Genomic DNA, 18110 nt, shown 5'->3' on the forward strand with positions numbered 1-18110 from the left:
ACACTGATGGTCTCTGGAGCAGTGCCTGAGTGTTTTCCATCAACAAAATATCAAATTAGGACATTTCTGTCAGAAGACAGACTGATCTTTCATTTACGTCTAGTCCTAGATTCCCTTCATTAGACAATTCTTATGAGACTCCTCCAGTACTTTTCCCACAAAGCTCTTCCACTCGCTTGGTCTCCCTCCCTCTTCCACTCCCACATATCTTCAAACTGATTAATATTTCACATCCTCCTGAACTTCTCCACTCAAGTCTTCCTCAAGTTGTGTGTTTGTGTCTCTGAGGCTGTGTGCTGCTTCGGAAGACCTCACGCCTCCATCTCCTATATGTTTGTAATGGTTTAACACCAAGCCGGACTGCTATCAACACTCCTATAAAAGTCCTATGGTAAACCATAGAGTCCTATATTCCTCTAAATGTAATCCAAACAGATGAGTGAGTGGTGATGTTGAGGGGATAGTGCTGCAGAGTGAGTGAGAGGTCCTATGAAGGGATGTTGGACTACCAGTATTTCAGCTCACTGAGGCCAGCTAGTGGAGGTCTTAGGGACATAACTGGGCGAGGTAACTGAACAATAGCCAGTACACATAGGACTTTAGGCAGTGAATTGGGTGGACTTACACATAGCCTGGCGATCTGTATGGGAGAGAAGCGCCTAACTCCGTTCACTGAGGGGACCAGTCTGCTGTACAGAGCCTGGAGAGAGACGTAAAAGAGAATATATCAAGTGGCGATGTCATAATTCATACACAATATGGAAGTTAAATGGGTCCTGTGACAACATTGTGATCTCACTAGTGTCACATTTAGGCATCTAACAATGCTTTTTGAAGGGATTTGCATGGAAGATCTCGGAATACACTGACATATCCATCCTATAGGATGTTCACCTATTCCCCTCGACCACGCCCACAAATTGGGGAAAACGAACATGCTTTCCCATTAAACCCCAGTGTGAAAGAGACAACTTAGTTATATAGAAATAACAAAACACGCCGAAAACCTGGTGTGTTGTTCAATGTACATGTAACCAGGTCAGAAGTCTCGACATATGAGTCGCAATGCTCCGACAGAGTAATAGAGCCTGAGAGAAGAGCCCTGTGGTTTCAGGCTACTCTGCATGGGAGATTGTGGGGACCCGATGTCCAGGTAGGCTACAGGTAGTTGTGCGTCGAAAACAGTTATCTCATAGGAAAGACATTTAACTCGTTTAGTATAGTCCGTTTGTAACTCCTCACTACTTGCATCAGTACGTTTGTTTGTGTTGTTGGTCATGGCTAGCATAATGTTCCAGTCGGTAGCTAGCTAGCACTCACATGGCTGCTAGCACCGTCAAGAAAAGGGGCATGAGCCCCTACAATATTGTTTTTCTAAGTAGTGAAAACGCTCAGGAACAGGCGATGTTGAAAAGCAATCTTAAAACATGTACTTTTCTTAAATTGAGTTTTATAATTGTCTTAAACAAGCAGAGAAGAAAATTTAGTTCGAACGTCGCGGCTATCTAATACTGACTGGGAATACGCTGAAACTATTTACATTGTGATGTCAATATCATTTTTAGGACAACTCTGCATTCTGATGGCATAACTCTCCATTGTGATATCACAATCGCTCCGAATTGTGACATCACAGTCACCTTGTCTGTTTGGGTGGCCTCGTGCAGCATCCGGGCATCAATGGCAGCGGCCACCAGGTTATTGGCTGCAGTGATTGCATGGATATCACCTGTCAAATGGAGGTTGAACTGAGAGAGAGAAGGTGGGACAGAGAGACAAAGAGAGAGAGATAAAGAAGGTGGGACAGAGAGACAAAGAGAGAGAGATAAAGAAGGTGGGACAGAGAGACAAAGAGAGAGAGATAAAGAAGGTGGGACAGAGAGACAAAGAGAGAGATAAAGAAGGTGGAACAGAGACAAAGAGAGAGACAAAGAAGGTGGGACAGAGATAAAGAAGGTGGAACAGAGAGACAAAGAGAGAGAGATAAAGAAGATGGGAAAGAGAGAGAAGATTGGAAAGAGAGACAAAGAGAGAGAGAGATGGGAAAGAGAGAGAGAAAACAGAGCAAGTCATCAGATTCAAAACTGAAATAAAATAAAACTACGGAAGTGAAAACTCAATTTACTGAATTTCATTGACCAGAGTAGAGTTCCATAGAGAACCAAGAGCGAGGGTTATATGTAATTTCAATCAGACTATATGTTATGTCTCATACTGTGACTATGAACTCATGTTGCCCTATAGTTGACTGGACCCCCACCTCTGTGACTACACTACGACACACAAAGATCACAACACAGTCAGTGCCCTTACAGTCCAACAGACTCCATCATGTAGTTTAAAGATCCATTTAACAGCCACTGGAGTATTGAGGAGAGAAAGAGAGAGAAGAGGGGGGAGTTCAACAGTGCTGGTGTTTGTGTTGAAGGCAGGGAAGCTAGGAGGCTGAAAAGCCTTCTCTGAAGTGTCTGTCTCTCAGACTTTGAAGTCTGATGCCTCCCTCCCCATTTCCCTCCCTCCAGCTCTCACCCTCCACCTTGTCTCTTCATGCATACTTTAGTCATAGAGAATGTTATGCACGCGTTGGTGTGTATGTGTGTGTGTGTAGTTTAAACATGGTGTGTTTGTGTAGCCCCTTTGAAGCCGTGGGTCCAGCTGAGAGCTGCCTGTGTGTGTCTCTTACCTCCTCCATAGGGATGACCTGGGCATATCCCCCTCCCGCGGCGCCCCCTAGGGGAACACAGACAAAACACACAGTGAGAGCGAGACAACATGCACGAGGGAGACAGGAGTATTGCTGAGCTGTGGACTTAAGCAAACTACTCCACCTCCATCCCCTTACAATCTGAACAAAGATGTTAACAATTAGCTTCACACAGACAACATTCCCTTACCATTCTCCTCATAAGAAGCAGATGGATATGTGAACAGATGAATTTATTAGCATAGATAAGCTTTCTCTAACATAGATATACGAGTAGAGATCTGCCCTCTGACCTTTGACCCCAAAGGTGGGCCCCTGAGAGGGCTGTCTGAGGCAGGCGAAGGAGTTGAGCTTGAGGTGGGCAGAGAGAGCCTGGACCAGGCCAATGACCACCGTGCTCTTACCCTCCCCTAGGGGGGTCGGTGTGATACTGGTGTTGGAGAGAAAAAGAGGTAACATTAAGAGAAACGTACACACTAATAGAGATGTATTTGTGCTGAGTATAGTTCTAGAATGAGGGACTCAAGGCAGGGTTACTGGGCCGCTCGTGCTATAGTCTAATCAGCAGCATCTGATCTCACAGCCCTAACCACATTTAGCCTGTATCCAAGGCAACCAGATTCATTAGTCCAATTGGACTAATTCATGTGACCAATTGGTATCTCACTGGACATTATAGAGATGAATAAACCAAATATAAAAGTGAGAACCCTGTGAGACCTATTAAAAAGTGACTTAAAATGCAATCCGTCTTTTAACCCAATGTTGCTCAGTTTGTGGTAAGAGTTGGGAAAAGAGGGAAGAGAAAGCTAGGGGCACTTTCTCTCTCCCTATCTGGTGAACACGCTCTCTTCTTCTGACAACAATTGAGTGAGGCCCCTCGCCTCCAGAGGGCCCGCAGGGAACAAAGACGGTTCCTTAAGGAGAGGGAGGGTAGGTGTGGGTGTGTGTGCACGCGAGACCGAGGGAAGTAAGAGCCGGATAGTGAATCAGTGTGTACAGTGCCTTCAGAAAGTATTCATACCCCTTGACTTATTCCACATTTGTTGTGTTACAGCCTGAATTCAAAATTGATTAAATTGACTTTTTTTTTCTCACCCATCTACACACAACCCCATTTTGACAAAGTGAAAACATGTTTTCAGAAAACGAAATACAGAAATATCTTACTTACATAAGTATTCACACCCGAGTCAATAATTGTTAGAATGAACTTTGGCAGCGATTACAGCTGTGAGTCTTTCTGGTTAAGTCTAAGAGTTTTGCACACCTGAATTGTAGAATATTTGGCCATTATTATTTGTTTAATTCTTCAAGTTCTGTATAATTGGTTGTTGATCATTTGCTAGACAGTCATTTACAAGTCTTCCAATAGATTTAAACCAATTTAAAGTCAACACTCAAACTAGGCCACTCAGGAAAATTCAAATGTCATCTTGGTAAGCAACTCCAATGTATATTTGGCCTTGTGTTTAAAACCTCTTACATCTAGATGTTCCGCTAGCGGAACGCCTCGCCAATATCCAATGATAGAGCGTGGCGCGAATTACAAACTCCTCAAAAATCCCAAAACTTAAATTTTTCAAACATATGACTATTTTACACCATTTTAAAGACAAGACTCTCCTTTATCTAACCACATTGTCCGATTTCAAAAAGGCTTTACAACGAAAGCAAAACATTAGATTATGTCAGCAGAGTACCCAGCCAGAAATAATCAGACACCCATTTTTCAAGCTAGCATATAATGTCACAAAAACCAAAACCACAGCTAAATGCAGCACTAACCTTTGATGATCTTCATCAGATGACACTCCTAGGACATTGTTATACAATACATGCATGTTTTGTTCAATCAAGTTCATATTTATATCAAAAATCAGCTTTTTACATTAGCATGTGACGTTCAGAACTAGCATACCCACCGAAAACTTCCGGTGAATTTACTAAATTACTCACGATAAACGTTCACAAAAAAACATAACAATTATTTTAAGAATTATAGATACAGAACTCCTTTATGCAATCGCAGTGTCCGATTTTAAAATAGCTTTTCGGTGAAAGCACATTTTGCAATATTCTGAGTAGATAGCCCGGCCATCATGGCTAGCTATTTTGACACCCACCAAGTTTGGCACTCACCAAACTCAGATTTACTATAAGAAAAATTGGATTACCTTTGCTGTTCTTCGTCAGAATGCACTCCCAGGACTTCTACTTCAACACCCAATGTTGTTTTGGTTCCAAATAATCCATAGTTATATCCAAATAGCGGCATTTTGTTCTTGCGTTCAAGACACTATCCGAAGGGTGACGCGTCGGCGCGTATCGTGACAAAAAAAATCAAAATATTCCATTACCGTACTTCGAAGCATGTCAAACACTGTTTAAAGTAAATTTTTGTGCTATTTTTCTCGTAAAATAGCGATAATATTCCGACCAGGAGACCTTGTTTTCGTTCAAAGACTGAAAATAGAGTCTTCACATACACGCGCGCACCCGTGTCATTGTTCTCAGATCGACCACTTTCCAAAACCTCTACTGTTTTTCGCCCAGGGACTGCAGAGTCATCATTCCCCGTTCTGGCGCCTTCTGAGAGCCTATGGGAGCCTTAGAAAATGTCACGTTACAGCAGAGATCCTCTATTTTCCATAAAGAGGCTATAGAAGGACAAGAAATGGTCAGAGAGGGAATCTTCTCAGGTTTTGGCCTGCCATATGAGTTCTGTTATACTCACAGACACCATTCAAACAGTTTTAGAAACTTTAGGGTGTTTTCTATCCACATCTACTAATTATATGCATATTCTAGTTTCTGGGCAGGAGTAATAACCAGATTAAATCGGGTACGTTTTTTATCCGGCCGTGAAAATACTGCCCCCTATCCTAAACAGGTTAAGGTTATAGTCCTGCTGAAAGGTGAATTTCTCTCCCAGTGTCTGGTGCAGACTGAACCAGGTTTTCCTCTAGGATTTTGCCTGTATTTAGCTCTATTCTGTTTCTTTTTATCTAAAAAAAAAAAAATAATGTATGTAGTTCTTGCCGGTGACAAGCATATCCATAACATAATGCAGCCACCACCCTGCGTGAAAACATGAGTGGTACTCAGTGATGTGTTGGATTTGCCCCCCACAAAATAAGTATTCAGGTCATAAAGGTCCTTTTTTACAGTTTCACTTTAGTGCCTTATTGCAAACGGGATGCACGTTTCTATTCTGTACAGGCTTCCTTTTCACTCTGTCATTTAGGTTAGTATTGTGGAGTAACTACAGTGTTCTATCACAGCAATTAAACTATGTAACTGTTTAAAAGTCACCATTGGCCTCATGGTGAAATCCCTGAGCAGTTTCCTTCCTCTCTAGCAACTGAGTTAAAAACGACGCCTGTATCTTACTAGTGAATGGGTGTATTGATACACCATCCAAAGTGTAATTAATAACTTCACCATACTCAAAGGGATATTGAATGTCTGCTAGATGGGTCATTTTTTCAAGCAATAGGTGCCCTTCTTTGCGAGGCATTGGATAACCTCCCTGGAATTTGGTTGAATCCGTGTTTGAAATTCACTGCTCACCTTATAGATAATTGTATGTGTGTGGTACAGAGATGAGGAAGTCATGAGGTAGGTAAATCTCTGCCTTATCTCAGCTCACTGGTCACGATAACACCCACCCGTAGCATGCGCTCCAGCAGGTATATCTCACTGGTCATCCCCAAAGCCAACACCTGCTTTGGCCGCCTTTCCTTCAAGTTCTCTGCTGCCAATGACTGGAACGAATTGCAAAAATCGCTGAAGCTGGAGACTCATATTTCCCTCACTAACTTTAAACATCAGCTATCTGAGCAGCTAACTGATCGCTGCAGCTGTACATAGTCCATCTGTAAATAGCCCACCCAATCTACCTACCCCATATTGTTTTTATTTACTTTTATGCTCTTTTGCACACCAGTATTTCTACTTGCACATCATCATCATCTATCACTCCAGTGTTAATTTGCTAAACTGTAATTACTTCGCTACTATGGCCTATTTATTGCCTTACCTCCTCACGCCATTTGCACACACTGTATATAGACTTTTTTTTCTCTATTGTGTTATTGACTGTATGTTTGTTTATTCCATGTGTAACTCTGTGTTGTTGTTTGTGTCGCACTGCTTTGCTTTATCTTGGCCAGGTTGCAGTTGTAAATGAGAACTTGTTCTCAACTAGCCTACCTGGTTAAATAAAGGTGAAATAAAAAATAAAATAAATAAAAAGTCATTCAAAAATCATGTTAAACACCATTATTGCACACAGAGTGAGTCCATGCAACTTACTATGTGACTTGTTAAGCACACTTGTACACCTAAACTTATTTAGGCTTGCCATATCGAATGAGTTTAACAATTATTGACTCAAGGCATTTCAGCTTTTCATTTTTTATTCATTTGTAAAAATGTCCCTAAACGTATTTCCACTTTGACATTAAGGGGTATTGCGTGTAGGTCAGTGACACAAAATTCAGGCTGTAACAAAAAAAATTGGAAAAAGTCAAGGGATGTGAATATTTCTGAATAAACTGTATGTGTTTATGTGGCAGTGTGTGTTTATGCTTGAGGCAGTGGGTTGGAGACAAAGAGTGTTTAGCTCATTTGAACCTGTGTGTGTGTGTGTGTGTGTGTGTGTGTGTGTGTGTGTGTGTGTGTGTGTGTGTGTGTGTGTGTGTGTGTGTGTGTGTGTGCGCGCTGCTGCCGGTCTGCTAGGGGTTGGGGCGAGTGGCAGCAGTGCATTCCTCAGCCAGACACATGAAAGGAGGCAGTGGGGCCTGATCTGTCAGAGCAGCAACATTCACACACCCTTCAAAGAGGGGCCGGCCCCGACCGCCAGGGGCCCTGACAGGTATGAGACAAGGCTCCACGGTCTCCTGACCCCTATCCATCTCCAAGAAGAAAAAAAAAATATATATATATATATCTTTCTCTCTGTTTCGCCATCTAAAAAAAAAAAATACCTTCTGGCAGCTCACTCTCTTTGACAAGAGGAAACCCAAACACAACCTAGTTCCCAGGCATTTGTAGTAAAAGTAACAGTGAGCATATTTCTGTGAGCAGTGTAGCGAGAATAGAGATGGAATCGGGGGGGTAGAAACACAAATGTGCAAAGGGGTGAAGTTCAAAATAGAATAAATTCCTTGTCCAGACGGTAAGACTCACCCAGCCACCAACACATATTTCCCATCAGGCTGTTCTCTGAGGCGATCCAGGAGTGAGAGGCGGACCTTAGCCTTGGTTCTGCCATAGGCCTCAGTCTCTTCCTGCAGCAGGCCTATCTCTTGGGCCAGCTGGTCCACAGGCTTAGGAGTCTGGGCACGGGAGATCTCTATGTCACTGTGGAGGAATGGGTGGACAAGTTACCTCAGACCTTATAATACAATATTATCTAAACATCGCTTAGAATACTGAAAGAAGTCCTTTTGTGAGATCTCCTACAGTTGAGACTCAGAGGAGTGGATGAGCTGAGGTTTGTCAAGGCAAGAAGAGATGTTGCCTCTCTTAGCACCATTCAAAGGTTGTGCAAATGGGAGCTTTGTGTTTTGTATAGAGGGATATGGTTAGTTCCTGGGTTGACCCAGGTAGCCCAGTGACAAGGGTACGTCCTGGTTCTTACCTGGGTACAGGTGACAGGGGCTGCAGCTTGAGGCTGCGGAGTGTCCAGGGTCTGTACTGTTGCCCCTGGGCCCAACGACTGCTGCTTTGCACCACGTTCCGCATCCGGAGGGCAGCTGTTAGGGGTCCCACTCCAGACATCTCCATTCCATGATCTTCTGAGACAGAACAACTCAATTATAAGGTTAAAACAATTGCATACTGAATTTCTATCTAAAGTACATTGGGAAAGTATTCAGGCCCCTTCCCTTTTTGTTACGTTACAGCCGTATTCTAAAAGGGATTACATTTATTTTTCCTCAATCTACACACAATACCCCATAATGACAAAGTGAAAACAGGTTTTTAGAAATGTCTGAAAATGTTATACAAATAAAAAACAGAAATACCTTATTTATATAAGTATTCAGAGATTTTCTATGAGACTCGAAATTGAGTTCAGGTGCATCCTGTTTCCATTGATCATCCCTGAGATGTTTCTACAACTTGTTTGGAGTCCACCTGTGGTAAATTCAATTGATTGGACATGATTTGGAAAGGCACACACCTGTCTATATAATGTTTCACAGTTGACAGTGCATGTCAGAGCAAAAGCCAAGCCATGAGGTTGAAGGAATTGACCGTAGAGCTAAGAGAAAATTGTGTCGAGGCACAGATCTGGGGAAAGGTACCAAAAAATGTCTGCAGCATTGAAGGTCCCCAAGAACACTGACCTCCATCATTCTTAAATGGAAGAAGTTTCGAACCACCAAGACTCTTCCTAGAGCTGGCCGCACGGCCTTTGTCAGGGAGGAGACCAAGAACCCAATGGTCACTCTGACAGAGCTCTAGAGTTCCTCTATGGAGATGAGAGAACCTTCCAGAAGGACAACCATCTCTGCAACACTCCACCAATCAGGCCTTCATGGTAGAGTGGCCAGACGGAAGCCACTCCTCAGTAAAAGGCACGACAGCCTGCTTGGAGTAAGCCAAAAGGCACCTAAAGGACTCAGATCATGAGAAACAAGACTCTCTGGTCTGATTAAAAAACAAATTAACTTTGGTCTGAATGCCAAGCATCACGTCTGGAGGAAACCTGGCACCATCCCTACGGTGAAGCATGATGGTGGCAGTATCATGCTGTGGGGATCTTTTTTAGCGGCAGGGACTGGGAGAAGTCAGGATCGAGGCAAAGATGAACGGAGCAAAGTACAGAGAGATCCTTGATGAAAACCTGCTTCGGAGATCTCAGGACCTCCGAATGGGGCGAAGGTTCACCTTCCAACAGGACAACGACACTAAGCACACAGCCAAGACAAAGCAGGAGGGGCTTCAGGACAAGTCTCTGAATGTCCTTGAGTGGCCCAGCCAGAGCCCCAACTTGAATCCGATCGAACATTTCTGAAGAGACCTGAAAATAGCTGTGCAGAAACACTCCCCATCCAACCTGACAGAGCTTGCATGGATCTGCAGAGGAGAAGGGGAGAAACTCCCAAATACAGGTGTGCCAAGCTTGTAGGGTCTTACCCAAGAAGACTCGAGGCTGTAATCACTGCCAAAGGTGCTTCAACAAAATACTGAGTAAAAGGTATGAATAAATATATAAATGTGATATCATTTTTTTTGTATAAATTTGGGCGGGGGGTCTAAAAACCTGTTTTTGTTTTGTCATTATGAGGTATTGTGTGTAGATTGATAAGATAATAAAAATAAAAAAATATATTTTTGAATTAGGCTGAAACGTAACAAATGTGGAAAAAGTAAAGGGGTCTGAATACTTTCCGAATGCACTGTATATTACAGAACCTATCCAGCAGTGAATTAATTAATTAAAAGCATATTGTGACCAAGCAGTTCTGTAATGTCCCTATGATGACGATGTTCCCCCCTGATTGACACAGGTCAGTCCTACCTGTCATAAGAGCAGAGCCACAGTGGATGACTGCAGTCCCAGGTCTCAGCCATGTGGGAGGGACATCCATATGCCCCGCAGCCAACAGGACTACAGCGTTCGCCTGCATCATCTGGGGAAGAGAAAAGAGATGGAGAGCATAAGAAAGAGGGGACAGAGTGAGACAAATTAAGGAAGTGACCAAACTAGTTCAAATTACATCCTTCAGTAGTTCAAGTACAGGGTAATAGATGCAGATAGGTTTGACTTTAATCTCTGCAGGTCTTCAAAGCTCTGTCAGTCTAATCATGGCATGACAGCCATCAAACACACCTCACATGTTTCAGGGTATTGTCTCAATTAGAGCTACACTGCCACCGAGTGGTCAAAACACAAAGTGTCTATTGAAACACGCCGAGTGGTCAAAACACAAAGTGTCTATTGAAACACATTTTGTAAGTGTACCTTGTGTAGGTGGATGTGTGTGTGTGCGCGCATGTATCTGTGTGGACATACCTGTTTCTGTAGACCCTCAGAGCTCCTCCGGCTGTTGAGGACCACCATACCGCTTCTCTGCATAAGGCATTGCAGGGCCACCCCGAGGGGTCCTTCACCCCCCACCACCAACACGGTCCTCCCCTCCATAGGGGTGTCTACGGAAACAGGAAAATATGGTATAAGATATACAGTATATTTTTATTCAACAGTACAATATATATTTATCTCATATTCCTAGAATAGTCCCTCCTGGGGTTCCATAAAAGTGAGAGTATTCAGTAGTCCAGTGTTTTTCTTATGGTGTAATAGTTTGGTGTCATCGTTTTCATTGGACTCTATCCATATGTGGATCACCTTCCCTAAACTAATAGCAAAGCTATTTCAACTGGATAGTAATCCAATCCATACATTACAATTTGAACACAAAAATGATTTGACATATGCATTACATATAGTACGTACTCGCTAGGCTTAGCCGTGATGAAGAACTCTAGCTGCGTGACTTAAGTTACAGTGGTCTCCATTGATGGTATGCTCTGAATTACTCCAGTCTAGTTTAAGTAGCAGTGTGACACTTACTCTTTTATTTTTTACATTTTTTATTTCACCTTTATTTTAACCAGGTAGGCAAGTTGAGAACAAGTTCTCATTTACAATTGCGACCTGGCCAAGATAAAGCAAAGCAGTTTGACACATACAACAACACAGAGATACACATGGAGTAAAACCAACATACAGTCAATAATACAGTAGAAAAATAAGTCTATATACAATGTGAGCAAATGAGGTGAGATAAGGGAGGTAAAGGCAAAAAAGGCCATGGTGGCGAAGTAAATACAATATAGCAAGTAAAACACTGGAATGGTAGATTTGTAGTGGAAGAAAGTGCAAAGTAGAAATAGAAATAATGGAGTGCAAAGGAGCAAAATAAATAAATACAGTAGGGGAAGAGGTAGTTGTATGGGCTAAATTATAGATGGGCTATGTTCAGGTACAGTGATATGTGAGCTGCTCTGACAGCTGGTGCTTAAAGCTAGTGAGGGAGATAAGTGTTTCCAGTTTCAGAGATTTTTGTAGTTCGTTCCAGTCATTGGCAGCAGAGAACTGGAAGGAGAGGCGGCCGAAGGAGGAATTGGCTTTGGGGGTGACCAGAGAGATATATCTGCTGGAGCGCGTACTACAGGTGGGTGCTGCTATGGTGACCAGTGAGCTGAGATAAGGGGGGACTTTACCTAGCAGGGTCTTGTAGATGACCTGGAGCCAGTAGGTTTGGCGACGAGTATGAAGCAAGGGCCAGCCAACGAGAGCGTACAGGTCGCAGTGGTGGGTAGTATATGGGGCTTTGGTGACAAAACGGATGGCACTGTGATAGACTGCATCCAGTTTATTGAGTAGGGTATTATTTTGTAAATGACATCGCCGAAGTTGAGGATCGGTAGGATGGTCGTTTTACGAGGGCATGTTTGGCAGCATGAGTGAAGGATGCTTTGTTGCGAAATAGGAAGCCAATTCTAGATTTAACTTTGGATTGGACTCTGCTCACCATGTCTGGCCAGCAGCTCCATGACAGCGTTGGCCAGGGGGGGTGTGAAGCCCTGGCTCATATCTCCTCGCACCAGCCTCCCCACGTTCAGGTCTGACACACTACAGTATAGTCAGGACACACACGCATAAAGTAGGGTACAGCACAAGTAGTAGACATAAGACATTGCTAGTGTAGCGTCGGCAGTAGGCTGGCTAGGTGGTTTTAGAACAGTCCTCATATGGTGCATTATGAATGAGCAATAACTGGGTAAGGCTACAGTATAGATCAAATGTGTTTTATGTACAATTACAATCCATGGGTGATGGTGGTAGTAGTAACTGTATAATCCAACAAAGGCTATGACCCTAACAATGCTCTATGGCCCAACAGTGGTTTAACCTGAAAAATTCTGTCTGTCGTTGTAAGGCAACTCTTGTCATCCTATAATAGAGAATGTTTCTCTGTCATTGGGTCATGTTTTAGTTGCTCTACAATAACCCACAGTACTGTCTCTCTGACGTGCTGTTAATGTCCTGCAGCACATTCTGATTTGGACCAAATTCAAGGCAGCATGGCAGAAAATGCATTTAATCTCCACAGGGCAAGAGGCACACAAATCCAGGACAGAAAGGGACAGGCTTCAACAGATGAATTAATGGTAAAGCTCTGATATCTGTGTAGTAATGCTGTAATTACACTAATTAAAACATTGTACGAACAAGTTGTAATAGAAAGTACGCTGAGCTGTGTTTGTAATGAATGTGTTACCCGTCCACGTCCTTCTCTGGTCTGAGTGTGTTGAGGACCCGGCTGGTGAGGGAGGCAGGGGGGAGGTGGAGGTACACACCATGCACCCTGGGATCCTCATTCAGCTTCAACACCTCCTCTATAATCTACACAAAGAAGGAAAGAGGGTGTCGGGGAGAGGGACAAGGAGAAAGTGGGGTGGAATTGGGAGGGAGAAATGACTTCAGTTAAATCATAAAGGTAAACAAGCAAGAATGTGGCCCTTGATGTCTAAAAGTGTGCACTCTTAAGGTGAGAGGTCAACCCCTCAGGCAACGGATAGTGACCTCAGCTGCCCCTGGAAAGAGAGTGGGTTAGTGGAGGTAAAGAAACATGGAGGGAGAGAGGAGAAGAAAGAGAAAACACATGCACCGAGGACATAGTGAAAGTAGAGCAGCAGACACCTCAGACACGCTCACGGAAATCCAGACATCTGCTAGTCCCATTCCAAGGATATCCATAGACCCTAATACACACAGGACCATGATCATCACCCTACTGTTGAAAAGGTCATTCCCAGGTCCACAGCTGAGAAGGAAGGAACCTCATAAATGTAATGTGTTGAAAGAGATTCAACAATTTCCTACAACAACTATCTAGTTTTCGGGGGAGATCCATGATATTATGTCCAATACTTATTGATCATTGAGCGAGACTGTGGCTTGAATCATTAGACAGGCAATGGAAGAACAAGATATGCAGATGCATTAACCTGACACATGCACGCATGCACACAGACACAGTAAAGTGAATGTCAGGCAGAATTTGACTTGCAGGGAAGGGTGGAAAGAAGGCAACAGCCAATGACGTGATGTCCAATCACAGTGAGTGTTGTTGGATTGTGGTAGGAATTTGTGTAGTAGGTATTGGCTGGTTTGACTCACCTCATCTTCAGTGCATTCTCTGGGCAAGCAGATCTGAGTAATGTTCAGGCCAATCTATGGAACGAGGGATTCAGGGAAATGAACAGTGGGAAAACACCAACAGGTAACTTTACTTCTGCTATAAGGGTAGCGTAATAGTAAAATTACTTTTTTAAAGCTAAAGAGAAACAGAATCCCTTAATGTACCTTTCCAGCCATCTTCTTGTTGATCTCTAGTAAACGGTCATCCTCATCTGCCTTTGAGACAAGAATACAAAGCCTTGAGCAACATAGACACACACCAAAGGCTTCAATATAACCCTCACGGGAGCCTAGAATAACCCATCAATAACCAGCCCACCCCAACTGACAACGGCCAAGCACAGAAGTAATTTAAGGCCACAGTGACCTGCAGACGGTAGGCTAATGCCTGTTTACCTGTATGATAGCCAGTGTAGGTTTGAGTGCAGGGTGGCCCCTCTGCAAAGCCACCATCTTCTCTTTGGTCCTTTGAACGTTCTCCCTGCAAGAGAAACCGGAGTCAGAAAAACGCACTCATCCACATTGAAGACCACATATATTCATTCACATGTAGCCCTAGGGGCAAGCTATGGAGGAAGCAGCCGAAAACAAAAGACAATCCTTGGCATGACAATGTCATCACATACTTTTCAAGCAACTGGTAGTCAAGCTTTATCATTATGATTGGATTGTAGTCAGATATCATGTTTGGAAGTGTACATCTAGATTGCATTGGTGGCTACAGTGACAGTTTGATCATTCAAATAAAAGGGATTGAACAACAAAAGAAAAACATTTGAAAATATTTTGTGAAATGAAACTTGTGACCATGTTATTAGTAATAATTACATAAACTTTTCCTTACAGAGTGTGTGGGGACTTTGTGATCTGTGCCACGTTGCTGTACCAAGAAGCCTACTACTGGAGGATGAGTCAAAGCCGGGAATGGGGATTGTACACTTAACTACATATGGCGACCATCATGTAAACAATGAATTGTGGAACATTTGTTTGTAGCCTTTTCCATAAAAACGTTTTCATGTATCAGTTCTAATATGTTGCAATTACACGTGTGTGAAACATATGCCAGGGCCATGGGAGTATGAACAGTGGAAAATTGCATCAGCTGGGTGGTAGTAGTTGGTTAGCAGCTCCTTAAAAGATGCCGGTCACACGCGGGAAGCTCAGCTGGCTACAAGCAAAATTAAGAAGACGAACTACTGCATCAACTTTAATGAAACTGGCTACATCCCACATGAAATACAACAATACAAGTAGCGTGGATGTTGTAAGATGTAAGATGCTAACGTTAGCTGGCTCAACTACATAGTTGGGTACATTCAGGAAATAAGTGACTTGGCCATTCGTTCATGTTACGAATGGTAAAAAAAATGCATTGACTGAAATATTGAAAAGCTTTGTTTACCTGATAGTATTTTCGTAGCCCGGCCCATCCGTTTGCTTTCCTAACTTGGGCGCTTTTTCCGCGGAGGTAGTGCCGCTTATGGAACATGCAGCCCGGAGAAGCAACTGGCTGTTGCTGGAATGACCGAGCGGTAGAGATCTCTTCGCTAAGCCGAACACCCTGACTCCCGTACGAGGTTGGTGTACGGATGGGGTCGGTAAATTGCGGCAGGCATGGCGAAGTGTAGAAAGCCTCATGATGATTCTGATGAAATAGCGGGTTGTTGATGTTAACTACCGACTGGTGAGACTCGGAACCCGTGATATTAGAGAAACCGGTAGTGGTTGAGACACTATGCAAGCAGCGTGTTGGTAAAGCGCGGAACAGCCCAGTTGCCGCCACCCCCCCTTCGCGTGAACGCGCACAAACTCAAATCTTCATTGCTGCGACTTGCATGCTAGTTGAGGTTTCTGCTCTTCACTCCCGTTGTCAGTTTAGCCTACATTTCACTGATCTTTGTAGCAGAATGCATATTTTATTTGTGTTCACCCAAAATGTAGGCTAGACTTTGCTGCGCTACAAGGCCTATGACTCACTGTGAAAATTGGGATGGGATGTAGTAAGATTGGCTCAGGAAGTAGGAGGCTTAAAAACAATGGAACAGATCAGCAGCGGTAAAGTCTGCTGTGTTTATTTTTACAAAAGGATGTATAGTTCCATAAAGTGCCAAACGATACATAAACTCGATGGGAAAAAAACATTAAGCTAAAATTCTAAATATTTTTTGGTTAAACCCATGGCTTGGGCCCTTAAATGTGACATGCATGCTACAAGCATCAGTATCCCATGGTCTGCCGTTATGAGGTAGTCTATCCGGACATTATGTAGCTGTAAAAAAAAATCGATTTAAATTGTTTTTGTCACATGCGCCGAATACAACTGGTGTATACTTTACCGTGAAATGCTTGCTTATGAGCCCTTCCCAACTATGCACAAAAAAATAGACCTAACACAAAATTAATAAAATACACAAGAATGGAGCTATATTCAGGGAAGTACCAGATATACAGTATATTAACATACGTCCAGGGTAAAGTAACAACCCAGCTCGCACATTTGAATCCTTGAAAGTTGTGGGAATGTATGTTTTTTGTTTCTCATTGGTTGTGGAAATTAAGCCATACGTTTCCTGACCTGTAAAACTGAACGTTATTTAAACGTTGGCGTTATTTAAATGTTCCTAGAACAGAAGTGAAAATCTCACCTGTTCTAGAAAGTTCATTTTTAGGTTGCAGGGAGGTTCTGAGAATATTTTACTCTGGTTACTTGAAAGCTTTCCTGGGAGGTTTTATTAACGCTCTGAGAATGAAAATTCTAGGTTATTTGCAGGATTTTCTTTTATAACTTAAAAAAAACTTTCACTTTCATTATTTTTTAAAATGTATTTCACTTTTACTTAGCCAGGTAGGCCACAACTGTGACCTGGCCAAGATAAAGCAAAGCAGTGCGACAAAAACAACAACACAGAGTTACACATCAGATAAACAAACGTACAGTCAATAACACAATAGAAAAATATGTATACAGTGTGTGCAAATGAAGTAAGGAGGTAAGGCAATATATAGGCCAATAGTGGCAAAGTAATTACAATTTACACTGGAGTGATATATGTGCAGATGAGGATGTGCAAGTAGAAATACTGGTGTGCAAAAGAGCAGAAAAACTAAAACAAATATGGGGATGAGGTAGGTAGTTGGATGGGCCATTTACAGATGGGCTGTGTACAGCTGCAGCGATCGGTAAGCTGCTCTGACAGCTGATGCTGAAAGTTAGTGAGGGAGATATAAGTCTCCAACTTCAGTGATTTTTGCAATTTGTTCCAGTCATTGGCAGCAGAGAACTAGAAGGAAAGGCGGCCAAAGTAGGTGTTGGCTTTGGGGATGACCAGTGAAATATAGCTGCAGGAGCGTGTGCTATGGGTGGGTGTTGCTATGGTGACCAGTGAGCTGAGATAAGGCTGAGCTATACCTAGCAAAGACTTATAGATGACCTGGAGCCAGTAGGTTTGGCGATGAATATGTAGCGAGGACCAGCCAACGAGAGCATACAGGTCACAGTGGTGGGTAGTATAAGGGGCTTTGGTAACAAAACAGATGGTTCTGCGATAGATTGCATCCAATTTGCTGAGTAGAGTGTTGGAGGATAATTTGTAAATGACTTCGCTGAAGTCGAGGATCGGTAGGATAGCCATTTTTACGAGGGTAAGTTTGGCAGCATGAGTAAAGGAGGCTTTGTTACAAAATAGGAAGCCGATTCTAGATTTACCTTTGGATTGGAGATGCTCAATGTGAGTCTGGAAGGAGAGTTTACAGTCTAGCCAGACACCTAGGTATTTATAGTTGTCCACATATTCTAAGTCAAGAACCGTCCAGAGTAGTGATGCTAATCGGGTGGGCGGGTGTGGGCAGCGATCCGTTGAAGAGCATACATTTCGTTTTACTAGCATTTAAGAGCAGTTGGAGGCCACAGAAGGAGTGTTGTATGGCGTTGAAGCTCGTTTGGAGGTTTGTTAACAGAGTATCCAAAGAAGGGCCGGATGTATACAGAATGGTGTCATCTGCGTAGAGGTGGATCAAAGAATCACCCGCAGCAAGAGCGACATCATTGATATATACAGAGAAAAGAGTTGGCCCGAGAATTGAACCCTGTGGCACCCCAATAGAGACTGCCAGAGGTCCGGACAACAGGCTCTCCGATTTGACACACTGAACTCTATCTGAGAAGTAGTTATT

General features: G+C 43.0%; 1 protein-coding gene across 2 annotated transcripts in view; it reads right to left on the reverse strand.

The window, feature by feature from the left end:
- mthfd1l (methylenetetrahydrofolate dehydrogenase (NADP+ dependent) 1 like) overlaps positions 1-15722 on the reverse strand; it is an 85316-nt gene extending 69594 nt beyond the window's left edge. Inside the window, exons 1-14 of one of the 2 annotated variants that reach the window (XM_014205574.2) lie at positions 15340-15722; positions 14331-14415; positions 14100-14150; positions 13914-13967; positions 13012-13136; positions 12262-12362; positions 10737-10873; positions 10242-10353; positions 8352-8508; positions 7898-8071; positions 2998-3134; positions 2684-2730; positions 1641-1748; positions 626-700 (exon numbers count right to left, since the gene is read on the reverse strand). In XM_014205574.2, the coding sequence (XP_014061049.1) occupies positions 626-700; positions 1641-1748; positions 2684-2730; positions 2998-3134; positions 7898-8071; positions 8352-8508; positions 10242-10353; positions 10737-10873; positions 12262-12362; positions 13012-13136; positions 13914-13967; positions 14100-14150; positions 14331-14415; positions 15340-15575 (1599 nt within the window). In that variant the 5' untranslated portion in view covers positions 15576-15722. 2 annotated transcript variants of the gene reach the window in all.
- Between the last annotated feature and the right edge of the window lie 2388 nt (positions 15723-18110).

This window comes from Salmo salar, chromosome ssa06, assembly GCF_905237065.1.
Source record: "Salmo salar chromosome ssa06, Ssal_v3.1, whole genome shotgun sequence".
NCBI lineage: Eukaryota > Metazoa > Chordata > Actinopteri > Salmoniformes > Salmonidae > Salmo > Salmo salar.